Genomic DNA, 26,168 nt, shown 5'->3' with positions numbered 1-26,168 from the left:
TTTTGTGTTATCTGATTTACAACAGTTGGAAGACAGTGGGGTGTAAAGGCTTATTTATGCTACCGTTTACGTACAAAAATAAAAATGCCAGTTTCAAACAACGTAACCGTTACTGCTCATACTTCCGTGCGTCCTTAGTGTTTGCATGGTTGTTAAGCAATGCATCCACTAGAGTGCGGCACAGAGTCCAGAGGTTCAGATGACAGACATGTCACAGGTGGAGGAGGATGTCATGATGCACCTCTTAAAGAAGAGGTCAAACAGTACATTTGACCCCGAGTCTGTTAGTTTCTTACCAACTCGCAGTCTCTCGCCATTGTTTACATGTTGTTCTTGTGTCCTATGGGCATCTCGTTGAACCGTTGGTCCTCCCCATGCTTTTTTGTGGTACTGCTTTGTTATGTTTATTTGTTCTGCATCAGCAGACATGCACAAATATGTATGACATGATCGTGACATGAGTACAAACAAAAAGCCTCGCCTGTTTCTGTTTTCGTATCTCAACATTGAGCGTAAACAAGCCTTAACAGCGACACATTTTATAAACATGAATCCCTTCCATCCCATCGTATGAGATGTGGATTGGTGTTTCACAGAGCGGACAGTGGCTCCTCTGTTGCCTGCAGGACCAGGGACTGATTGAGGGGTTAACTACTGCATAGTTTGGGCCTGTTGCGCTTGCTGTTCCCTGCTAGCCTGTCTTGTCCGTCAATCTGAACCACAGATGACACACAGACGCACGCAGCGCTGCTGGCAGAGGAATGTTTCTGAAAGCTGCCCTGTTCAACAACCAGGCTCTTGTGAAAGCACTTGGCATGCCCACAGCCGCAGCACTCTCCTCAGCACTCCTATCGAAGGACACTTTGTTCGGTTGGCTTTGCAACGGCAAGGAGGAGTGTTGGGGAATAAGAGGATGGGGTGTTTTAAAAAGCGGCTCTGGAGTAGGAGCCCCTCTGAATGTTTTTGTGTGTTTTAATTACAGGTATGATCAGGAAAACAACCAACAACTACATGAGATTATGATGTGATTTGATCAATGAAGAAGATAATTTACTGATGCTTCTGTCTCAACTAACTTTCCTTATTTGTGTCTGCAGCCTTTCTTCAGACTACTGAACCTACGGAAGCTTGGCCTGAGTGACAATGAGATCCAGAGGCTGCCACCTGAGGTGGCCAACTTCATGCAGCTGGTGGAACTGGACATCTCCAGAAACGGTACATATATACATGCATATAGAGCAGGGAAGTGAAATCTGATAAAACGTGGTTATTGAATAAATCTCCCTGTCCTGGATTCACACCTAGAAGACAATCAAAACAGGGCTTATTCTCCATGAAGCACCCACAAGTGAATGCCAACTGTGCCCTTAGTTATACATGTCATGTCAAGTTATACAAAACCCATTCCAGTAACGCCTGCATATATTATAATCTGCTACTCATCATCTATAACACACACACACACACACACACACACACACACACACACACACACACACACACACACACACACACACACACACATATCCTGTCCTTTCTTTGTCCTTGCACGCTCCACACAAACACACTGATGCAGGAAGGGCCTGTGTGGCAGATATGAGACATCTGCTCTGCTCCACACTGCACCAGGTGCTGTGAGAGCAGTGTGCATTGGCCTGTAAGGGCCTTTCCCATCTGTCTGCCTGTCTGCTCCTGCTGCATGACCACGCCGGGCCAGATGAATGTCATTGGCTCTGTAGGGATTTCTTAACGTGCACCTGCAGGGTCCAATGGTAGAAGTGCTTCTCCTGGTCAGACCAGTCGGTCGCTTTTCCACCTGTGCAACAAAATGAGCAGGAACGGGTTCATCTTAATCTTTACCTCAAACCCTTTATCGTTTTAGGTTATGTATTAATGCACAGACTTAGAAATTAACTGTAGAACTGATAAAGGAAAAATAAAGATGTCACTTTAAACTTTGAACACATCCGCCCTAGAACAACTTTCTCTTCTGTCTCTCATTTGACTTTTCCGTTCTCTCTCTTTTCTCTGCTTTTGCCATCTGGTTGTGATTACAAAGAACTTAAAATGATTCAGTCTATAGAACGTGACCCCTTTCTCTCCTCATCCGTGTGTTCATGGTGCTGACTCTGGTCCCCCCCCACCTTTTCTCCTGCAGACATTCCTGAGATCCCCGAGAGCATAAAGTTTTGCAGGGCCTTAGAGATCGCAGACTTCAGTGGAAATCCCCTCTCCAGGTAAGTGGATTGGAACGGCCCATCGCTCCATTCCTCAACACTGGGAGCAAATGTTGTGCTTGCTGGGATAGAACAAGGAGAAGTGAAGAATGAAAAATTAAACAAGGCATTGAAAATGTTGTTTGCCTGCTGTAAATACTTTTTATTCCACTTTTAAATGCATGACATTGCAGAAAGCAGGAGATCATGTTCTGTCCAGTTTATTCAATACTGCATCATGGTAGATTCCACAGATCTTATCACCATCAGAAATCTCGGTTATAACCCAAAATGCTTCAGCGTCTTCAGGCGGAACTTTGTCCGTCAGTTCTGTGAAACCTTGCCCGATTTTTAAGATAACTGCCCGGCCAGTTTCTGGAGGGACGGATGGAAATCGGTCTGAATGGGAGTCCGGCCAGAACCATCTGTGAGAGTGAATAAATATGAGCTCATTGATTGGTCTGGTTTCCAGGCTGATAATTATTCATCGTACAGAACAAAAGCCTGGAAGAGATCAAGCCTTGTGTGATGATGTGCTCTCTTTACAAGCATGGCTGTGAATGGCATTAAGTGCCTTTACAAACTAATCAGTTTTCTGAGCTCCAAGAGAGCATACGGAACCAGTGACAAAAGCTTTTTTGTGAAGACTCAGATAAAGGGGGTTATCTAAAGGGCCTTTAGTGTGTGTGTGAGTCAAGTGACCCCACTAGTTGTACAGCAGAGACCTAAGAGACACTCTCCACTAATGTCCCCTCCTGTCTTTCTCCCTCAGATTGCCAGATGGTTTCACTCAACTCCGAGCGCTGGCTCACTTGGCACTCAACGATGTGTCACTTCAGGCACTGCCCAACGACATTGGAAAGTATGTAAATGTGCACAACAGCTCATAGCAGAAAATCTGACATGAAATAATACTGAAGATGAAATGTGCTCTTCTATTTCACCATATATATAAAAAAAATTATACCAGTAAAAATGTTTTATCACACACATTTTCCAACTCCTGCATAGTTTAGAATCTATGATTACAAATACTTGGGAAGAGAGCAGAAGTTATTTGTCAAGGAAAAATACCTACACTGTTCTATTCCAGCTGAGGAAATGTGAGTTCTCTGTGGCTGTTTGTTATATATCTTTGTGATTTTGGGTAAAAACAAACAATTTGACTGAAGATCTCGATTACAAATGGGGCCTTGAAGCATCTGAGAACTGAGACGATTTCCCTCTGAGTGTAATTCTGTTGTCAAGTGGGCTCTGAGGCAGCTGGGCTCCGGGCCACTGTTGCGTTCAGGCAGATGGAAGAGCCCCTCACTGTGCCAGGCACCCCAGACAAACAGACCTTCCATCTGACTAACCAACCTGCCTCTCCTCCCCCCAACCTCTCTTCCCGACGCCTGCCAACCTCTACCCCTCTTCTTTATCCCTCTTGCCTCCTCTCGCAGCCTGGCCAACCTGGTGACGTTGGAGCTCAGGGAGAACCTGCTGAAGTCTCTGCCCTCGTAAGTGTCATCATAAGTATAGTATACATGTTCTGAGCTTGGTGTCTCATCTCATTACTCATCACCTCCACTGTTACTTCTGCTGTTCACATCAGCATCAGGTTCTTCATGAACACAAACTCTTTGGATAACATGTCTCTCAATGCAAATTAAATTGCGTGAACGGATGGTATCTTGTCGTCATATGCAAAGCTTTACCCTTTGTTGTTGCAGGGTGCATATATGTGACTTACCCATTGTGCTATTTTTGTGTGTGTGTGTTTAGGTCACTCTCTTTTCTGGTGAAACTGGAACAACTGGACCTGGGCAGCAATGAACTGGAAGTTTTGGTGTGTGAACAACTCATCCTGTTTAATCCCATGATACAGTAGATGACTCAATCTGCCCTCAAGTGCTCAAAGAACAACATTAGTTGTGTCTTAAAATAGCAAATGTTATATTTGCACTGTTAGTGCGGCACGTACACTGAGTGACACGTGTCACAAATGTCCTTCTCACATTCCCAAGACTGTAATTATGATCCAACCCATGTTGACCCTGCATAACAGAGCAGAGCCGGTCTGTCACACCTGAGGCATGCACTGTACCCCGGGGTGAGCTCTGCTTCTAACCTGGGAACACCCACCTGTCTCAATAGAACAGGGTAAACAATGCCTAATGACCTGCCAGGGGCGGAGTCTGAGCAAACACTTGACATCATGATCAAAGCTTTGCCTTCCTTGCATGTCTGACATAAACCACCGCTTCACTGACGTCTCCTTAATTTCATTTATCATTTAGAGTTTAATTTGACCTAGTTTTGTGTGTGTGTGTTTGGGGCACATGATTTATATTTGCAAAGGCCACAGCCTCTTAATAGTTTTCAAATAGTGCAGATTTCCACAGACTGTTACGTGTGTTCAGCTCCTCACTCCCCCGACTTCTCACCACAGATATTACCGAACATAAACAACCTTCTTCTATCTCTTAGCCGGACACCCTTGGGGCCCTCCCCAACCTGAGGGAGCTGTGGCTGGACCGTAACCAGTTGTCCTCATTACCACCGGTGAGTATCATTTCATAATACAACTTTTTTTTTATTGTTCCCCTGTGGCAAAACACTTTTCTCTAGACTACACGTGCAGGATTAACTCCCACCAGCAGACTTCCTCCCCTTGTTTTTGTTGTGCACGTAATGGCTGTGTTGTGTCTCTGTCTCTTACTGTAAGTGGTATTTATTGTGCGTAGGAGCTGGGGAACCTCCGGAAACTGGTGTGTCTGGATGTGTCAGAGAATCGTCTGGAGGAGCTTCCCTTGGAGATCAACGGCCTCCTGGCCCTCACTGACCTGCTGCTCACACAGAACCTGCTGGAGGTCGTCCCTGACAGCATAGGTGAATAATTCAGAGGGAGAGAAGGAAAAATTGTCTTCTGATCTAATTTTGAAATAAGTGTCACCCCACCAGAAGTTACTGTCATTGCCACCATACAAAATCATGATAAAGATAAATTAACAAGTTGATCAATGTTATTTTGTTTGCTAAAGGGTTTTGTTCTTTCTTGTGATTTCTGGGGGTGAAATGTACTTTCAATAATAATTTTGTATAATATATAAATATATAATTGTTGACTTGAATTCAGGGACATTCCAACTTTGTGGGTGGCTTTGCTCTGCTCAGAACAGCACTGCCCTCTAGTGGAACAATTATTTCACAGCATGGGTTGTTTTAAGAAACAGTTCAAACTTTAATTACGCTCATAAAATACACGTCAACCAATCACTGATGATACATGAAGATTTGTATGGTCCGATAGTTGTAACTATATTGTTGTGTTATTGCTGCAGTTTGTTTAACACTGTTGTGCTTTGCTCCCAGGTTGTTTGAAGCAGCTGTCTATACTGAAGGTGGACCAGAACAGACTGACCCAGCTGACCGACTCAATAGGGGAATGTGAAAACCTCACAGAACTGGTCTTGACGGAGAACCTTTTACAAGTAAGGATATTAACCGCTAACGACTGCGTTTGGATTTATCCACGCTCATTAATATCTAATTCCCATTAGCAGCCATTACGTTTAAATATTGATTTTACAGATTATTAATGGCCTCTGTCTCCCTCCATTAAAGTCACTTCCTCGCTCTCTGGGCAAACTGAAGAAGCTGACCAACCTGAATGTAGACCGCAACCGTTTGGGCAGTGTGCCCAAAGAGCTGGGCGGTTGTGCCAGCCTCAACGTTCTCTCCTTGAGAGACAACCGCCTTGGCAAACTGCCTGCCGAGCTGGCCGATGCTACTGAGCTGCATGTGCTGGATGTGGCTGGAAACAGGTAACCTCACGGAGCACCTTGATCTGTTAATAATGCAGAGTCGATTTTCTCCTCTAAGGTTGAAGCCTTCAATTGAACACCTTTGCAAAAATGGACTATTATCAGCATCCCTAAATCCTTACATAAAGTTGTATTTCACAGCTTTGGTAGAAATTGATAAACTGCCAAAACGCAAGCAAAAGCATCAGTTTAAATCCACCCAACCCTATCTTTTGACCCGTGATGTGTATTAGAAGTGTTTAATGTCATTGTGGATCATATTTCACTTTAAATAATGCAAAAGCACATGTTGCAGCTCATCTCACCTCATTTCCTCCCCTCACCAGATTACAAAACTTGCCTTTTGTGCTGACAAACCTCAACCTGAAGGCCATGTGGCTCGCAGAGAACCAGTCGCAGCCGATGCTCAAGTTCCAGACAGAGGATGATGAGCAAACTGGAGAGAAGGTGTTGACCTGCTATCTACTGCCCCAGCAGCCTTCCCCAAGCCTAGGTGAGCATCACTCTGCTCGAGCAACTTGAGGTTTGATCATGAGACAGGTGGGAAACTTGGCTCATGTGTGCGTATATCTATTACGTCAGTTTAACATCCATCTCTATCTGTACTTTTCATCCCTTTCCCCACAGAAAACTTGCTACAGAACAGCGTGGATGACAGCTGGACAGACAGCAACCTGAACAGAGTGTCTGTCATTCAGTTCCAGGAAGAGACCAAGGCTGAGGACGAGGATGATGAGGCTGCAGCAGAGCGCAGAGTGAGAAATCTTTATCAATGTTGTAAAGAATCAATCAAGTCCTAAAGATTATGGATTATTTTGTATTGTCAAAAGGAGGTTTTTAATCTGTTGCCTTCCCTGCAGGGTCTTCAGCGCAGAGCCACACCGCACCCCAGTGAGCTGAAGGTGATGAAGAAGGTGATTGAGGAGAGGAGGAATGAGGCTTACACAACCAGATTTGAAGGAGAAGAAGAGTCCTCTGACCAACAGGTGAATCCGACATCCTATAAAATTAGGATTTTGTCAGTTTCTGCAGGTTGTAGTAATCCCACAGTCTGGTGAAGTACTAGAAGTATTTATCTTTCCAACATCTTGTGCACGCTTGGGTTATTGATTCTAATTAACTTACACCGCGGTTATTGGTTTTAGGAGAAACGGCTCAGCGACCTCTCCAATCAAAGTCACGACTCCCAGGTATCCAACAGCACAATATCGGCCACCTCCCACGAGGAGAGACAGAACACGACTGCCGTCTCGCGGAGGGAGAATCACGTGGATGGCCGTTCCCCTCAGGAGGACGAGCTGGACGAGATGGAGGTGGAGTACATTGAGGTGAAAAATCTAAACTTCATCAGACTTGGTCGACAGAGAACCTTTTCATATGTGTGTATTTGTTTTGAAACTCTAAACTCTCCTGTTCTCCAGCCCACTGTGCACTTTGCAGAGGAGCCCATCATCCGCTGCAGGGATGAGGACGAGGATGAGGATGTGGAAGACGGTGAGAGGAGTGATGAAGAGGAGAGGCCGACCATTCCCGCAGAGAAGCAGCGTCTGATCCGAAAGGACACGCCGCATTACAAGAAGCACTTCAAGATCACCAAGTTGCCCAAGCCTGAGGCGGTGGCAGCACTGCTGCAGGGCTACACTGCTGACAGCCTCAATGCTCAGAAAAAGGCGGCTGAGGAAGAGGAGGATGAAGATGAGCAGAGTATTGGTACCCCTCAGCACCCTCACAGAGTGGATGAGCTGGAGGACAGCCGGCAACATGTCAACTCCAGTCAAGTGAAGGTAAAGGAGAGATCCCAGCACTGGTAGGATGCAGCTCAGGAACGTAGGAGTCGCAGGATAGAGATAAGAACATATATGAAAGGAAATTTAACTTGATAAAACAAACTGCAGCATAACACACCCAATTACTAAATTAGCTTATTTTGTGCTTTAAAATATAATTTTTATGTTGTAAGAATATATTTTTATCATATATTGTTTTGCCTTGCTCATCGCCTCTATGCAAACATGTAATACTGTATGCATAGAGTGCCGCTACCACCTTGCAAGTTGCATTCAGTTTGGAGTGGGCTGCTTGCATCTTTAAGTATGCGGCATGGCATGAAGGGTCACTGTGAAAAACACAGGCGCCTGGAACCTGCAGCTCCTGCAAAACTTTCATTTGCTTTGTCTCACAAAGACCAGATGTCTTGAGCTTTACATATTATGTCATCATCAACACAGGGATGTAAAAACCTGCACCATGATTACAAGGACACCGATATTCCAATATTAACCTGACTAAGACAATAGACCCTGCTAAAACCGAATAAGGTCATACTCGATATATGCTTTAATGGAATCAAGATATGTGGATTTAAATAATAATGTCCTATTGGATTTTTTTTCAACATTCAGCAGTCCCCCACTGCTTGATTATTTTAAATTCTGGGTGATGTACTCATGCAAATTTAGATTGAAACGGTTAGATGTAATGAAATTAAGACTGCTCTGTAACCTATAAACTGGAATATTCTGTTAACCACTCATGTAAACATCGTAATCAAAATGTATTTTTCTTGAATAAGGTCAATAGTCAGATTATTGGTGTCCATGTAAACATGATCATTGTCTTGATTTTCAGTTAAAGATCAGAGAAGCGGCACTTACAATGTTTCTGTGTCCTTTAAAGATGGCATCTCGATCTTTGTTTACGTAGAGAAACCAGAAATGAGCACAAGCAGCTGCAGGCTGAGTTCAGCCTTTCTTGCAAAAACACTCGCCTGATTCAATACTAAACTTCTCACCACGTTATCAGCCATCTCCTGATTTATTAGACATTTTTTACATTTTCACATTTCGCTGCTTTTTTTATTTTGTAACATTGTGTGTGTGTCTCTGCTGGTGTGACTGGAGCGAGTGACGTCTGCTGAGATGCTACTTGTGAAAACAAATCTTATTGATCACTAGTATTTGCTGGAGACTCCTGTTGATTTATCATGTAATTTATAGAAAAAAATAATTATGATAACACTATGATCAAGCATCGTCATCTCACCAAATCTGTTGTTTGTGTGTGTGTGTGTGTGTGTGTGTGTGTGTGTGTGTACGTGCTTGTGTGTGTGTGTGGGTCTACTTTGTGTGGATGACCTCAGACCAACCAGAACATGTATCGGCAGAGCTGGAATGTGAGATCTAACGAGCCTTGTTTGTGTCATATGGTAATTATCTATTATAGGATGTTTAAGTTACTATTGATAGTCAGATTCTTCTAGTTCTTAAAAAAATTGTTCACCTATTTTCTTAAACTCTCTGTAAATTACTTTTGCACCTAGATATGTTTTATTTTCTAGGCTGAATCTTCTCTAATGTCTCGTAGTCTTTTACATAAAAAGGCCTTATGTCTAAGTTAAGACTCTCTACTGGAGGAAACTGCTGTTTGTGGTGTGGAGGCTTATTCTGGTTCGGGAGCTTCTGCCTTCTTTTGTCCGCTCTCTCTACACTGTTTGTTTTGCGCTGTAGCTCAGCTCCTTGGGTCTTGTCTTTCCATCTCTGCCTGTATTTGCTTTTGGTGGCTGGGGAGCGACTGGAACGTATCGCTTCTGCTCGGCGGTGGCCTGTCCCGGTGGCCTGCAAGCAGACAGTGGATGATGTGTTTGTGTGTGTGTGTCTGTATGTGTTTGGTGACGTTTATGGAAAAGTCTGGCGAAAGTGTTTTTTCTGTGTGTGTGCGCGTGAGCATATTTTTATTTTGGCCTGACTAATCCGCATGCCTCTTGCTGGTTCCTGTCCTAACAGGGGGTGTCATTTGATCAAGTCAATAATCTGCTGATTGAACCTGCTCGAATTGAGGAGGAAGAGGTCTGTACCTACTCTTTCCACTCTGTCTCTCTGTGTCCCCTCACTCATCCACTCTCTCACCCACCTGTACTCTGAGGTGGAGAAAAGTACCCACAGAAATCCATTGTAATTCAAAGCCAATCACTAGGGACCCCCTAACCATAACTCATATGGGAGATGGGCAGTTATGGCAGAGCCTGGATGCAGGAGCGCAGTGACCATATTTTATTTCAATGTATTGTTTCACACTACAGCAGGGACTCTTAAATTGTGACAGGGAGGGTTTTTATAAACTTTTATTGTCAGGATCAGACGGCATCAGGGAGAATTATCCTAAATTTCCATATGTTGACAATCTACTTAAATCGTTCAAAGTACGGTAAAGTGAGTCCCAAGGTATTTTTTTATACCGATGCAGGTGTTCGGCTGTTTGGAGACAAGAACTTTTTTTATTTTTCTCTATTTGATAATTTTTCTGTTGATACTTAAAAAAGTTTAGATCCAAGCACCCTGCACAGTAAGTCTGTGGTTAGTGGCACAGAATAATTAGGTGTGATCCACTGAGTCCTGTTCGGCTATTCGCTGAATAAACAGTGCAAAGTAAATATTGAGAGCAGGTTTGTTAGTGCAACAGAATAACATAGATCAGCATATTCAGCAATGCCGGGCGAGGTAGGGCCAGAACAAACTTCTGTTAGCACAGCATCTGAAACGGGAAATGCTCTTGTTGGATGCCGTGGCAAATATAAATTCTTTGGAACCTGCGTGAAGTGTTTATTAGTCCCCTGCATTTACACAATCACGTGTTTAGGTGATATAGTTAAACCTGTCAATCATTATCATACAAATCCAAGTCCTGTATCCAGCTCTGCCACACTGCACCTCTCCTGCCTTTCCTCTGCTTCTGCTACTTCACCTCTTTTCATCCTCCCTGTCCACGCTGTGTTGCCCTGGTGTGACTGGTTATTACACTGTGATGTGGGCAGGTCCACATCACCCGTTTCCTCCAGGTTTTCATATTCTCTTTTTAGATACACGGGTTAAGAAAGAACCTGTAACTCTTAAGCTGCCAGAAGAAGAGCTCCAGATGAGAGAAGAAACTGACTTCCAGATAGATAATACAGTTTTTTATAACATCATAATGCAGAGATAACAAACTAGACTTTGCGTACTTGACATCTGCCGTCATGACTTCACTAAATTGTGTTTTTAATCCCATGTTGATTTGTTTTCATATTTCTTTTTCATGTTTTTATTGCATATGAATGTGTATAAAAACTGCATTTAATTGAATGATATCATCTTATTATCACACCTGCTGGGGTTTGAACCCCACTACAGATCTGTTTCCACATCCAGGACACGGCACACTCCTCTTTCCCTTTTCCCTTCCACTGTTCCTCATCTGTCTTTATTCCTCCTCCTTTTTGCATGGCTTGCATATACACAGAATGTATACACAGTCTGTTACGACTTATTTAGCTCTACCTCACATTTTGAAGACCATTATTCCAAATATATACAATACATCAATGCAGTATATTTTCTGTTAGGGTCTAGACTCTGAATCCAAGTGCATAGGGCTTCTGACAGTTTATATCTGAAGTCTAATGTCGGTGAAGTGAGAAGAAACAGCAGATTTTACATTTTGAATAAACCTACAAGCACAATCTCAAATTAAGACACAAAAAAACCCTTGATCTTCCACTTTTATTGACATTAGGCTTCTAACAAGTCAAAGTGTCTCTCCATCATTCATACATCCACACGGCATGATCACAGGATGAGCCTGAAAAGATTGACGCCACCTTCTGGCAGGAAGAGGGAGATCACCCACAATTTAAGTCAAAAGAAGTCTATTTAAAAGGAACTGGCAAATTTAAAAGAACAAAAAATTGTGGGCTTACCTCCCTCTATCTGTCCTAAGTTAAGTGGTGTTAAACAGGATGTCACTAGTAGTTGTTCTGACTCCCCCCTCCTCAACTTGCAGTATACCTTGTCCATCCAGCGACAGACAGGCGGTCTGGGCATCAGCATTGCCGGAGGGAAAGGATCCACGCCTTACAAAGGAGATGACGAGGTGAGACCCCTACCTGGAATATGGATATGTTCGATAATTCAAAAGTAATAGAAGACGTAAATTAAATGTTTCTGTTTTATCTGTATCTGCAGGGAATCTTTATCTCCAGAGTATCTGAGGAGGGTCCTGCAGCCAGAGCGGGGGTCAAAGTGGGAGACAAACTCTTAGAGGTAAGGAACCGAGGAGACACTCCGGCATTTTCAGTTTACGTTGTCTGCTTATCTTTAGAAACTCTTCTCTGTTTAATAATGAGATTTGTAATTAGAAAGCATGTTCTCTGTTCTTTGCCACAGGTGAATGGAGTCAACCTCAATGAGGCAGAACATCACACAGCGGTGGAAGCTCTCCGCAGCTCCGGTGCTTCAGTGTCCATGTCGGTGCTCCGGGAGCATATGGTGGAGCCAGAGAACGCCATCACCACCACGCCACTGAGGCCGGAGGACGACTACTTCCCGCGGGAGAGACGCAGCAGCGGCATCGCCTTCAACATGGAGCCCAGCCTCAGCGGGCCCATGCAGCGGCTGTCCACCTCCCTGTTCCGCAACGACAAGGGGCTGGGATTCAGCATCGCGGGGGGGAAAGGCTCCACGGCGTACCGCACAGGGGACACGGTGAGAGACAAACACAGACAGTGGATCATGAGTTTCATTTAAAGGGGAAAGATGACACCAAGACAAACATCTAAGGCTGCACACACAATCTATCATGGATAAATAAAGGGCATATTTATAACGTGTATCATCTTGAAACTAGGGAAGTTGGGTCACAATGTGTTTTCAGTAACTCTCTCAGCCACCGGGATCTGCGTTTACAGCCTTCACCAGGGAGACCGAGATATGAATAGCCAGCCCTGACACCTGATAGGTTCACTGTAGCTGGACAGGGTGAGGTGTATATTTGGGCCAGGGCGATACCACATTGCAGCTTGTGCAGCTCATGAAGCCCACAAAGAGGAAAGGACTCATAAACGTGTGATTTAGGCTGATCTCAGTGTAAGTCATGCCGTCTCTTTCAGGAGCTTTTTGAAATGGATCCAGTGACTTTGCAGTTGTTGATGTGAGGAGACGTTACTGGAGACGTTGCTCCTGCGTGTGTTGTTTTACACTTTAAGTTTTGGTGTCGCTGACTAGAACTTCAGCAGGATTTTATTTGGTTAAACCAGGGTTAGTACGGTCATGGAAAACCTTGAATATTCCTGGATTTTAAAAATATCATATTTTTCATCGTTACGCGTTTAAAAAAATTCATATGATTTCAAAGAAATACGCTCAAACTATAAGCAGGCATACTTGGGTTTGTGTCATTCAAGGTATACTGTATGCCTTGGAATTCTCATTGTTTGAATTCTACATTTTGTCACTTTTTTGCGTAAACACCGAGATTTCACAAAATGAAAATTCGGTCATGGAAATTTGGTTTAAAGCTATTGAAAAGTCATGGAAAAGTCATGGAAATCCATTGGTCAAAATGTGTATGAACCCTGTTGAACAAAGTGTGCAATATGTTTGAGCAATTGGGGGGGGGGGGTAACATGCCTCAGGGGTTGTGTGTTACAAAAGTGAATCTTAATGATAAAATACTGTGCGATTAATCAGTTGTTCTGAATTTGTTTGTTTGTAAAAATGTGAGGGATTGTGGGCTGCTCATGTCTCACAATTATCATTTCATAAAACCTTACGTTATAAAATTCTCTTTTTTTTATCTCTGGTTCTAAATGTGGAATATCACATGCTCACTGAATGGTAACAGTTCAGAATTAGCAAGGTTTGGAAATTGCTAGATTCAAAAGTGGGTAGTGTGCAACAAGTGAGAACTAAATATTTATGGATTGTGTATTATTTATCTATTTTGAATTACGCTCTATCAGCACCAGACAGTTTGTTTACATGTTTCTTTTGTCTGTTTTTTTTAGGGAATCTACATCTCTCGTATTGCAGAGGGTGGAGCGGCCCACAGAGACAGCACGCTGCGTGTAGGAGACCGGGTGATCACTGTGAGTTCCACCTATCTCATCTTGACTACATGAGAAGGTTCACTAAAGAAGAACTCTGTTTTTATTGTTGAATAGTGCAGAACTAGCTCCTGGTGCAACATATCTATGCTCCCTTTGTTTCCTCTACTGATCAATGCCATCTTTGCTTTGCTTTTCCTGTCAGTAGTAAGCACAATAGTTACACACCTTTTTATTCATTATTGTGTCCCTCACTGTAAATCCAACAATGATGACAGATTTCGATAAGTCCCTCCAGTCCACAGATTATAAGACTGCTCCTCTTTCATGGTAACAGTTTCTCCTCTTTCCTGCGGCAGTTTTTTCTTCCTCTTCCTTCGTAGCCCGCCTCTTTTCCTCTCCCTCGCTTCCTCTGCATGCTCACTAATGCATCACGTGCCTCTCTTTGCCTGCGTGGTGGTGGGGATGGTGTTGAGGGTGGCGGTCTAAGCCTGCAGGCCCGCTGCCATGGCAAACCTTTGTGTTAACATGGCAGCAGGCACCGCAGCATTACTGCCGATGGTAAGAGCTGGTGCTGTCGGGTCAGAGCTGACCTCTGCTTGTCCCGGTACAGGGTTTAAGATCCTGCATGCCTGAAAGCTTCCATTTTCTTCTAATCCGACAGAAGGACGTTTTCAAAACTAACGAATGGATATTTTCTTTAAGGCAAAGTTGCAGATGATCAAGAACTTCCCTGTTTGCCTTTGTCGACTCGAGCACAAACATTTTGGACACTTGTGATTTAAGTAAACAAAGGCAAGAAAGGGTTCAAGAAATTTGTTAGAAGATTTCAGCACAAGCGTTAATAAACTGAGGAGAAATAGCTTTGCTTGCTCGTAGCCGCTCTCCCTTAGGGAAGCTCCAGCAGCTTAATCCGCCTGCAGCAGCCTGCTGTTGCTCCTGCTTCCTCTTCTCTCTGCCTGTTCCTCTTGCTCTGTAGGTGTTGGGTTCTTCTTTAAATAACATTACTCACTTTAGTGCACCCACACAATCCCAGCGGATTCACAATGTGATAGATGTTAAACAGATTTCACTACAAAGAATCTGATGAGAGATAAGTGTTCATCCTCCCAGTGGCAATTGTGGCCAGTTGCCACTGCCGGCGTTCTGGTGGGCTGACACCCTCCGTGGTTGCTTTTACTGTCAATCCAGATCAATGGTGTAGACATGACAGAGGCCAGGCATGACCAGGCAGTAGCTCTTCTTACCGGCACCTCCCCCACAATCGCTCTCCTGGTGGAGCGAGACCCGAATGCACCAGGGGGCTCTCCAGGTCAATCCCGGGCACGTGCCCACTCCCCTCCACCCCCAGAACCCTCCGATTCTCCGGACCAGGAGGAAGAGGGCCTCTCGAGTCACGGGAACAACCTGAGTCGGATGGAAGACGAGTACCCAATCGAGGTGAGGCGCCTGCAAGTGACTTGGGCAGTGATTTTTGGGTTTATTAGATCATGCTTTTGAAGCCACACTTAAAAACTCAGTGTTAATGTTTGTTTATGTGGCCCCTGCCTTATCCTTAATGCTGTCCAGTTCCAGAGAAGATGGTGGCTGGTATGAGGACTTGATCTCATTTAAAACAGTGGTGTTCTTTAGATGGCAGCTGTATAATTCCCAGTGAGGGAATAATGCAAATATATTGCTAAGTTAGCTACTTATAGCTGTAAACATGTCCCAGTGAAAAAGAGTCGGTTTGTGTTTTGTTGTTTTCAAATAGTAGAAATAGAGACCTGGCTGTTGGAAACAAAACAGCTCGATAATGATGAATTTCTGTTCGTTCGTCTTTAGAAGAATTTATTTGTGACGTAATGTTTGGTTAAATAACTCGGTCTCGATTCGTTATAATCTATTTTCTACCTCTAATCCTAACAGGAGGTAATCCTCATGAAATCAGGTGGCCCCCTTGGCTTGAGCATAGTGGGAGGCAGTGATCACGCCAGTCATCCATTCGGCATCAATGAGCCGGGAGTGTTCATCTCAAAGGTAAGATTTTAAGATTTTCCTTGTTTTCTAAAAATGCTTAAACCTGCTGTAGTCCTGTCGATGTTACGGTGCCTCACATTCCATGCTCCATTTGTCACCAGGTGATTCCTCAGGGCCTGGCATGTCAAAGCGGACTTCGTGTTGGAGACCGAATATTAGAGGTGAACGCCATCGACCTGCGTCATGCCACTCACCAGGAGGCGGTGCGAGCCCTGCTGGCCAACAAGCAGGAGATCCGTATGCTGGTGCGGAGGGATCCCTCACCGCCTGGGATGGAGGAAATCGTCATCCAGAAGCAGCCGGGGGAGAAGCTCGGCATCAGTATTCGTGGAGGGGCCAAGGGTCACGCTGGAAACCCCTTTGATCCCACGGACGAGGGAATCTTCATCTCAAAGGTAAGATTTTTTTATTATCACTTCATAGTTCCACATTTGGAAGCTTTTTGACCACATTTAAAGATTCTGGAGCTCAGAGTTTCTCCTTTTGTAATGTGTAAATTTGAGGCTTGGCTGTTCCTGGTTTAAAAATCTGGTCGTTGGTTGATGTTCAAACAGGTGAGCTCAAGTGGAGCAGCAGCAAGAGACGCCCGACTGCAGGTGGGCATGCGGATCCTGGAGGTGAACAACCACAGCCTGCTGGGGATGACGCACACGGAGGCAGTGCGGGTGCTTCGTGCTGTGGGAGACTCTCTGTTCATGCTGGTGTGTGACGGGTTCGACCCAAACAAAGTGACAGCTGTGGAGGTGAGAAACTTAAGTTGTGTCTAAAGAAGTACATCCTGGAAACCTGGAAATATTCTGTGTTTTATCACTACTATTGCTGTAGAAAATGAAAAAGAAATTCTTTAAAACTACCACTGTTTTAAAAACTCTTCTGTGTTTGTTTACAGGCGTCTCCTGGCATCATTGCAAACCCGTTTGCAACAGGCATTGTGCGCAAGAACAGTATGGAGAGCATCTCTTCTATAGACCGAGATCTGAGCCCGGAGGAAATGGAGATCATGCAGAAGGTACAGTGCAGTTTACTCATAAATCCTCTTATCAGCTTCGGACCAGACACCAGAACCCACAGTAGAATTTGGTATCATCAAAACTCTATTCATGTGAACGAGTGAGTCAAATGTTTGTTTCAGCGACACTGTGATTCCACAGCAGTTTGGTGTTAGAACTGGAATCAGGTTTGACTCACTCCAGCCACGCACAACGCACATACCCGTGTCTCCACCAGATCAGCCAGAAAGCGCCAGCACAGTTGTTTATTTTGTCCAGATTAGCGTTTGGGAGGCTGCCCGTCCTAAAGGAATGCAGGGGCCCGTCAGTTTTATTGAATACTAGTTTTTGTTGTTCCTCTGAACCGACGCACACAGTTGTTTAGACATTGTGGTGACACAGCCTTCGTCAGAGCCAACACTGTCATCACACGGACATTCTGTTGGTTTAAATGACGCAGGCGATCTAAGACTGTTGTTGATCATTTATTGGGACAGTAAGGATCTTATGTCTTCTCCAGGAGTCTGAGATGGTGAGAGAGACGTCGCAGTGGGAGCGAGAAGAGATGGAGAAAGTGGTGAGTTTAACTGGCAATCGGGTACTGTTGGGGAAAGGCAAGATCTGCAGATACATGAAAGTACAACGAGGCGTTAGAATTTAATTTTTTGGCGAAACTGGAGTTGGAGCGTTAGAGTCAGAGGCTCAGGTTTGTGTGTTACCGGATGAATGAAGCTTCTCCTCTGCACCCATGTGGGTATCGTGTTTGACAGAACTATTCCTGCAATGTCCCGCCTTGCATGCTTTTTCTGCTCCCATAGCTAATGAATAGATAACTTTCTAATGTGTGTGGATTCTATCCCTTCTTTCCCCTCTCTTTTCCTCTCTCTCTCATCTTTCCTTTTCCTTTGGCGTGTTTGGTGTAATACGAAATCATCCAATCATCTCCATACCACCTCCATTGCTCTTCTGTTACTTCTCTCCACCTCTCCCCCCGGCATCACTTCTTCTCCTCCTCATTGCATCACTGTGTGGCTGTGTGGTTGGGTGTCTTCCCCTCTGTACTCTCCTCCTCCTCCTCCTCCTCCACTTCCTGTCTTGGTGAAGGAGCAAATGCGCTTGGACCGTGAGGAGGCAACTCGCCTGCTAGAAGAGGAGACTGAGGTGAGACACTCCTCGACGGCAGGTCCTCAGGCAAACTCTCCTGTCTGTTTAAAAAAAGAACCACAAACACCACAGATCAGGTGCAACAGGATTTTTTCCCCATGCAATTTATTTCTGGATTTTCATAAATAAATCTCTGGCATTATTGAGAATGGGTTAGTTTAACTGGAGAGTGTGAATGTGAGCTACGCAAACAGATGTGCAGGTGACTAAGTGAGTCCAGGTGTTGAGATGATAGTTTGTTTCCGGACGGTAAGGGAGAAACAATTCTTTACATTCCTTTAATATAAAAAGAAATTGCATGTTGAGAGTCTGTTTATATCGGAAATATGAAGTTTGGGTCCTAAAACTTGTAGCAGATTTGTATACATTTTAATTAACAGCCCTGTCCCAGTTAAACTAATGGACTTTGAATAAACCTTTGCCTAGACCTCTTCTCAACTCTGTTTCTATTTATTTCTCTGTAGAACATCGGCACTGGACCTTTAAAACTTGACTACAAAACCCTGGCTGCTCTTCCCACCACCAGTCTGCAGAAGGTCAACAGGGTGAGTGATCTTATATCTTAAAAAGCTGTACGGAAAGCGTAGCTGGTTCTGACACTCAAACATGCTACTGGTCAGGTTTTTTTTAAAAGAGTTCTTGTCAGAAAAGGTTTGTTTCTTTTGAGTTGTAAATCGCTGGTTTCTTGTTTGGCCCATGTTGGCCCCAAAAGCTCAGAATAGATTTCTTCATGGAATCCCACATATTTATGTCCCCTGAAATTCTTGAGTGACGGGAGCGGGACTGTTGACCCCCGTCCATGTGCATAACCCCAAGTCGACATGGCGGACTGGAAACCTCAGGCTCAAGAGGCCAAACCCATTAAAAAATACATAAAAAACATTAAAAGAACAAGAGAAGACTCGACCAACTTGGACCCAGGATTTATCACAGACCGAGGAGTTTGGATAAAAGAATCTCAAGATCAAACTCATCTGGAAACACGGAGAAGACAGACGACTAAAAGCAGTTTATATTGGGCACAAAGGAAGCTTGGCACTGTCTTGGTTGATAACCGGTCTAAGTGTGGAAGAGAGCGGTGGCGTGGTGGGGGGAAGGGGACAGCTGCCCACTATCAACCGGCCTGTTCTCTGTGATATTTTAAAACCTGCATCTCGCTCAGAATTGGATGGAGGCTCTCTGGTGGGTGGGGTTCCACACAGAGCAGGGAGGGTCTCATCAAACACACACACACACACACACAAGTGTTTCAGTGGAAGTTCACAAAGTCCTCGCAGGAGTAAGTTTGACTTCCAGTGCTGTCCTGTCCTGTCACTCCCCCCCCCTACAGTGAGTATAAAGTTGAGTTTAGTTCTTTAGATTTTATTTTATTTCCTCTTTCCTGTTTCTGTATTCTCGTCTGTCATTCTGTGTGTCTGGGTTGAGTCTGATTGTTTCGTGATAGTTTTTCTTGATGTAGAAAAAAGAATCACCTACTTAATACATATTTTCAAACTATATCCAGCATTAAGATAACTTACTGCTCACTGACAGATCTCTGGCCTTGTTAAATTATTGAGCAGAGCGAACATACTCTATTAATGTGTCACAGCAGGCTTTGCTTCTCCAGCACATGTGGTCCTGCTAAAAAACAGGATGACAGATTTCAAGTTCCACTGACGTCTTTTGTTGGACGTGCCAGTAAATCAGCTGATAAATCCAAATTGCGTGTTTGTTTTAGGGAACTTTTAACCAATGGATCAAAATGCAGAAAGCTGTTAAGAGTCTTGATTTGATTTGACAGGATCATACTGAAGAACTCACATGCCCACAAGTAGCTGCTTATCATTGTATTGATATATTTTAAAGCTTTAATAGGTTTAAACTTGCCTCAACCCTTGGTAATACAAGATAACCACCCTTACTTTCACATTAAAGTCACCAGGACACTTATTAATTAAATTGCATTATTTTAACATAACCTTAGCCTCAGGTCGTCTCTCTCGTCTTTTTCCAATTGAAAACAAAATTGCAGTCAGTCCTAGAAAAGCCCTGAAGGTCTCTGTCCTGGATGTGTGCTGAGAATCGTCAAAGATGATTTGTTCGGATTCATAAATCGACCTCATCACTTTGGAATTTTAATCTTAAAATACTTTATAAACAACTTGATGTTTGCTACCAGCATTTCATCTATTTAATCTAAATTGTAGTGCCAGTTGTTCAGTTCTCGGTCTCTTTGACGCGCAGCTTTTCCCAGCAGGGCGAACTCAGTGTGTTGGCATCCCGGCGAGCCGGCAGCCTCGCTCTCCTCTCACACCACAACCCCAGCTGTCCCTCGCAGTCTGTGTCAGTGCCAAAAGGCCACTCGTTCACATTCCATCCCACTGACCCTCATCACACTGCCGACTCTTACAGTCAGCACGTAGACTCACACAAGTCCTTCACAATGCACATTCTTCTCAGTGTGACTATTTTGATTATGACCAGATATGTCACGGTCACATCCATTAAATACATTCCAGTGTTTTTAATTTAATGGATTTGAATCAAAGGTTTCTACATCTTTAGGTTTTAATTATGTAAAATCCACATGTACTCCCAGTGTCATGTTTCTTTACGAGGGTTCATTCAAACGTCGCATATTTTCTCTCCTCGTGTCTCCAGCTGTCTTCTCTGCTAAGTACAGTAGGAGTTGAAGTTGTGCTGGAGCCCAAATGTCTCGCTGCTCTGATAATATAGTTATTTAAGGCAGAGGCCTGAAGTGCCTGAACTGCAGCAATGTGTCCAGGAGCATCATCAGTTAACAAGACTTGAATGATGAGCAGTGAGACGCGAATCTTAACAGCTTCTCGACAGATTTAGTGAAGTGAGTAACTCGTTTCAGCGGCCCGAGGCTCGAGTGTCAGGTTTCAACACACCTCCTCTTATTTTAGACCTAATTCATTCTGTGGATTCTTAGAGGTTCTTTTTAGTATTATTTAAAGTTGTCGTAACAACTCAAAAGATGTTTAGTTTGTTATTTACCTTCCTTTTCAATTTCTCCCTTGTTTTTAAAACTTCAGTCTTTTATTCTCTTACTTTCATTGAACGAGTTATAGTGAGTGAATCTTTTCTGTCCTTCCTTTATGTCACTTCACTGCATCTGTCCTCCTCCTTTCCTTTTCACTTCTTGTTCAGTTCTCTACCTCTTCCACTGTGACTGCTCCCATGGAGGCCCCCCTACAGGCCCAGTACGGAGCCCCCTTAGAGCCCCTGGGCCTCAGCTTAGCTCACCCCACAAACCCCCTCAGCCACATGGATCCCGAGTCCTGCCCTGGTCTAAACGCAGAGCATAATTTTCTCAATGGATCCGAGTTCGTCCCCAATGGGAGTTCCAGAGCCGACAGCGCCTGCTCGTCAACAACCATTAACTCAGCTACATTTGGCCCTGAAGAAGAGGAGAACCTGGTGGACTCTCAGTCCATCTGCTTCAAGGAGAACCCTTTCCTGGTGGCCAATCGCAGGGGAAAAGGTCGCCCCCCCGGCCAGCAGCTCCTGTCGGGGCCTCCTGTCGGCTACGGGAAACCCGGCCAACTGCAGCCGTGGTTGTTCAGCAAGGCAAGCCGTCTGCCTGGGTGTGGTTTGGAGGCCGCATGGAGTGTCACTGCACAGTTTGTCGTTTGGCTTCATTGTGTCCTCTGGACTGGATCATGCGTTTAACATCCCGACCAGTTTTACATTTTGAGGTCTATTTAAGTATCATATATGTAAGAATAAATCATTCAGATCTAGAGCTGCTACAATTTCATCAAATAATGTGATTCAGTGTAATTATTGTTTTTTATCCTTTTTAAAGGACAAAATGTCAAAATCATCTGATGAACTTTAGTAATTCTTGATAAAGTGAGTTGCAGCTCTAGATTCATGACATCAGTGCAAATCAAATCCCTACAGGTGTTTCTCAAAAAGTCTTGTGCCCGTGCAAACATAAGTGACGAGCGACCTTTTCTCTCAGGAAGTGCGAGTCCACGTTTGCGTGTGTTGATGTCCGTGTAGTAAAGAGCCGAACCCTGTGCATGTGTTTGCTGTGAGCACAGAACTTTGTCGCACCTCGTGAGGTATTCGGGCACATAGTCGGTTTGAAGTCAGGATCGAGTGGAATGTCTGTCCCAGCAGCTGTGAGCAGGGTCACAAGTCGTGAAGGAACGCGACCTACAAGACACAGTGAAGTGCATGTTTATGAGCAGGAGCTAGTTGTGGGTTTAATCTGAGTGGAACACGTGTTTTCTGTGTTTTTCTTCACTGCTCTTTCAGCTGCACTCAGGGAAAGTAGAAGAAGGTGTTAAGTGTGTTTTTGTCTTTTTATTTTTCCAGGCCCCTTCCTCTGATTTCACCAGGACAGACAGCCCCATCAGGGAAACACCCTACTCCCCCACCATCCAGCCGGTGAGCCGCGTGAACACCCGCCATACATTCCCTGTCACAATTCACGTGTTCATATCATCTCTTTTCTTAATTTTTCTCCTTCTCCATGAGTCACCTCCAACACTATAGAAGAGCTATTTTACATTTGACACTTTTGACCTCTGCTCACACCTGTAGCCCAGCCACCACTCTTCCAACAGCTCCCTGGCAGGCAGGGAGACCCGCTTCGTAAGTGGGTCGTCTGGCCCTCTCTGCTCTGGCCTGGATTTTTGTACCTTTTTTAGCACGTGTCAGCTGCTCTGCATCTCTTTATGAAACCCAGAGACTAGTTCGGCTATCGTGTCTGGCAATCTGAAAAGCATGTGACCGCTTCTCTGTGGCCAGCTGACGACTGATGCTTTGCCTCATGCACACTGGATGTGCACACATTGGAGAAGACAGATTGTCCTTTGTATCACTAACTGACCAGCTGTGACTCCTAAAAAGAATTTTTCCATTAGCTTTATATAAATTATGGATTAATCTCTAAATCTGGAGAGTTAAGCAAACCCTGGTGGTGTTTCATTGGCCTGGCATCCTATATAAAACAACTATATTTACAGGGTTTATGCTGCGTCCTAAAGTAAATTGAAATATGTAACACAATCCAGCCCCATCTAAACGTATTTAATGCTTCTTCCACTGTGCTATAAAATGAGTCTTGTTGTGGTGGCATGTGTAGTTTGTAAAGTGTGTTTTTGGTCTTTCATGGACACCGACATTCTGATAACAAACAGATTAAAACAATAATCAGAAGTCATGTAAACTGCATTTCTCTGATTATCTTAACCTGAATAAGCAATAATCACATTAAGATATGTGAAGTTTGCCAGATCAATTCTTTGTAGTCTTAAAAAGGTCTTAAATCAAAATCCTGCAGAAAGTAAAAATGTAGTAACTGTAGGAAGTGATGGTCTTTGCATTTTAAACTATTTTATTTATTAATTCGTGTTTTTTGCAGGCAAACATTCATTGCACCTCAACTCCCACTGCCAAGGACAACAGCCCATCATCAGTGAGTGTCCATGGAGCCACTCAGAAAATAAACTGCTCTCACTGGTTTAACAATTTTGACCTTTCAGGAAACATTTATCCCAGACTCTACCAACGTGAATACATCTCATACAATGAAAACATTATTTACAGTAATTTTATTTGTTTTATTATTGTTCAGAGTCACATTTACATTTCAAGGCATTTGTTTTGTTGGATTATTGGAGCTTCTATCCCTAAAATAAAAACACATTAATATCACAATAACAGTTGTATTAATTAGATTGTAAAAATATTGCTGAATAGATCTTTAAAGCAGCGTCCATCACTTATCTTACACTAGGTGAATCTCTTCCATTGACTCCAGTCATTTTATGTTGTCCTTCATCCTAGAGTTTGTCTTCTCCGCCTCTTGTGTCTGAAACATCATTTGTTTTCTCGTCCTCTCCAGACGCGACCGGGTGCCATCCAGCCGGTCGGCCGTGTGTGGCCGAGTACCTCCCCCGCCACTCCGGAAGGCCACAGTCCCAACCCCTTTCAGCATGGCCCCTCCCCCTTCAACTCCCAGACCTCTGTAAGACCCCTCACCACCCATAGGGCTGTTTTATCACCTCTGTCCGCTCTGTGCCACGTCCCGTGACGCCACAGACCGCTTTAACCGTGTCCGACAACAGAACAGAAGCTCAGATGTTCATGGCACGAGAATGATTTTAGGTTCTAAATGAGTCTAGAACCAGAGAAAGGAAGGCTTGTGGTAGAAGTCACTGCTGCTGTCTGTGACATTCAGGCACACCTAGAGGTCACATGTGTTTGAACTATACCTGTAAACAAAACGTCCAACCTGACTGAGCTCCAGAGTCAAACATCACACCTCATGATTTCATCTTTCTGAAATTTTTGGTTTCTTCTCTTGGCAGCAGCTCAACTCAATTGGTAAACACTGACAAACATTTCATCTCACATCGTCCAGATTGTTTCACGAAGATGCTCACACAGACAAATCTGTCCGGGCCCTAGTGTCTGTCTCTCTCTGGCATACTCCCTCCTCTCTCATGAAACCAGCCACCATGCTGTTCACCTTTCTCCTCCACAGTCTACTTCAACTTTGCTGGTTTTTTTCATAGTCTACCCTCTCCTCCATCTGTCTGTCTGTCCTCCCCATCTCCTCCTCCTCTTCCTCCTCCTCCTCCTCTCCCCTTCGCTTCCTTCTACCATATGGACCTACCCCACCCTCCATGCCCCCTGCTCCCTCCCTCCTGCAGCCTCGCGCCCCCTCCCCCACCTCGCCCGACGAGTTCCCCATGAATGTCAAGCAGGCATACAAGGCGTTTGCCGCCGTGCCTCGCTCACTGGCCGTGCTGGAGCCGCCGCAGGTAGGCCAAGCTGCCCGGAATCGCCCGGGTTCACCACACAAGCATGCTCTGGTGATTGGTTGATCTCACCCCGCCCCCTCCTGACTGGAGCAGGCTGTCCTTTCAGGAGCCTGCGCCGTGTCGGGGGTCCTGTGACGTGCTGTGGAATGCCTTCATCGTGCGTCTTTGTACTCCAGTGCCATCATCTGTCTTACTGGTGTTGACTCTTGATCCATTCGTCCATCTGTGTGTGACTCTTGTACTAATATTCAATCCTCTCTTTCCATGTATACTGAATCCCAGCTGTTAATGAGTCTGCCTGCTCTCTAACTGTCATGCTCGGAGTTAATTGCTCATCACATTTATTAACACCGTCCCTGCTTCTACCTACAGGAGCTGTATGGTGTGAGGAACAATTTTCATCCGAAGCAACCTTCTCCAGAGGTGAGGAAACACATTGAGGCATTTTTAAAGATGTCAACATTTTGTGGTATTAAATTAATAATCATGAAACATCACTATGTTGTCACAGGGGTATTTGTTTTACATTTAGGACAAAATAATATGACAGAAGTGAATATTAGTCAGCAGGTACTAGGTTCACACAGTGTGCTTTACTTAGTGGCTCCATGTGACAGCCTGGTAACGAACTTTGTGGCCTTTTCAGCCTGAGTTGCACAACGAGGTGTTTGATGATGACATAGATGGTCAGGAGGGAGCTGGGAAGGCTGTGACCTGCCCGGTCTCCCCCCGGCGGGAATATATGAGCCTGGCAGCATTGCCACGTCACTCCAGGCCTTCACTGGACCTGCAGGTACCCACCGCCTCTGGGCTGTGGTGTGCTCCGCTTGACCGGTGGTGGTGTTTGGCAGCCGTGCTACTTCTGTTGATAGGGGGAATTCAGCTTGTCAGCTCCATGGTGCTGGGTTCTAATTCGTTCTCTTCTCTTTCTCCTTGGTCCCAAATCCCTTTTGCATCTCTGGTCTTTGTCCTTTTTAGCAAATGGCTCTGCAACATGAAAACAGCAACAACATAAAAAAAATTTGCCTTAATCTTTCTGTCCTCATTTGTTGATATCTCAGCTACTCTAACCTTTATACTTTCTGTTCCCCTACAGAGTCCTTCTCCTGGGGGCACGGGCAGTCCAGAGCAGCGATCCTTCAGGGACAGACAGAAGTATTTTGAGATCGACGTGAAGCAGCAGACTCCTGAAAAACCCAAACCTCGAGTCTCTCTTGTTGGAGAGGATGACCTCAAGAACATGAGGGAGGAAGAAGGTACGTGGGCGTCTCCCTCTACACACCTCGCTCATCATCTGCCCGAGGTGACTTTAACAACCTGTCTGTTCGTCT

At 44.5% G+C, this 26,168-nt stretch overlaps 1 protein-coding gene across 6 annotated transcripts in view; it reads left to right on the top strand.

Moving 5' to 3' along the window:
• Nucleotides 1-26,168, top strand: part of scrib (scribble planar cell polarity protein) — a 54,850-nt gene that overhangs the window by 21,745 nt on the left and 6,937 nt on the right. The window contains exons 2-37 of one of the 6 annotated variants that reach the window (XM_062380074.1): nt 1,098-1,215; nt 2,159-2,237; nt 2,989-3,078; nt 3,659-3,715; nt 3,981-4,044; nt 4,686-4,760; nt 4,943-5,087; nt 5,571-5,689; nt 5,823-6,022; nt 6,349-6,515; nt 6,650-6,777; nt 6,883-7,008; nt 7,168-7,350; nt 7,444-7,806; nt 9,805-9,867; nt 11,837-11,926; nt 12,019-12,096; nt 12,220-12,537; nt 13,839-13,919; nt 15,069-15,317; nt 15,786-15,896; nt 15,998-16,291; nt 16,451-16,639; nt 16,786-16,905; nt 17,406-17,462; nt 17,990-18,046; nt 18,514-18,594; nt 21,206-21,625; nt 22,382-22,453; nt 22,610-22,660; nt 23,433-23,486; nt 23,916-24,038; nt 24,727-24,837; nt 25,210-25,260; nt 25,484-25,630; nt 25,934-26,093. In XM_062380074.1, the coding sequence (XP_062236058.1) occupies nt 1,098-1,215; nt 2,159-2,237; nt 2,989-3,078; nt 3,659-3,715; nt 3,981-4,044; nt 4,686-4,760; nt 4,943-5,087; nt 5,571-5,689; nt 5,823-6,022; nt 6,349-6,515; nt 6,650-6,777; nt 6,883-7,008; nt 7,168-7,350; nt 7,444-7,806; nt 9,805-9,867; nt 11,837-11,926; nt 12,019-12,096; nt 12,220-12,537; nt 13,839-13,919; nt 15,069-15,317; nt 15,786-15,896; nt 15,998-16,291; nt 16,451-16,639; nt 16,786-16,905; nt 17,406-17,462; nt 17,990-18,046; nt 18,514-18,594; nt 21,206-21,625; nt 22,382-22,453; nt 22,610-22,660; nt 23,433-23,486; nt 23,916-24,038; nt 24,727-24,837; nt 25,210-25,260; nt 25,484-25,630; nt 25,934-26,093 (4,891 nt within the window). The remainder of the gene's footprint in view (nt 1-1,097; nt 1,216-2,158; nt 2,238-2,988; nt 3,079-3,658; nt 3,716-3,980; nt 4,045-4,685; nt 4,761-4,942; nt 5,088-5,570; nt 5,690-5,822; nt 6,023-6,348; nt 6,516-6,649; nt 6,778-6,882; nt 7,009-7,167; nt 7,351-7,443; nt 7,807-9,804; nt 9,868-11,836; nt 11,927-12,018; nt 12,097-12,219; nt 12,538-13,838; nt 13,920-15,068; nt 15,318-15,785; nt 15,897-15,997; nt 16,292-16,450; nt 16,640-16,785; nt 16,906-17,405; nt 17,463-17,989; nt 18,047-18,513; nt 18,595-21,205; nt 21,626-22,381; nt 22,454-22,609; nt 22,661-23,432; nt 23,487-23,915; nt 24,039-24,726; nt 24,838-25,209; nt 25,261-25,483; nt 25,631-25,933; nt 26,094-26,168) is intronic. The other 5 variants (XM_062380076.1, XM_062380075.1, XM_062380078.1 and 2 more) reach the window with 5 other exon arrangements.

The sequence above is a fragment of the Platichthys flesus genome, chromosome 21, assembly GCF_949316205.1.
Source record: "Platichthys flesus chromosome 21, fPlaFle2.1, whole genome shotgun sequence".
NCBI lineage: Eukaryota > Metazoa > Chordata > Actinopteri > Pleuronectiformes > Pleuronectidae > Platichthys > Platichthys flesus.
This window is presented reverse-complemented; position numbering and strand designations above follow the sequence as displayed.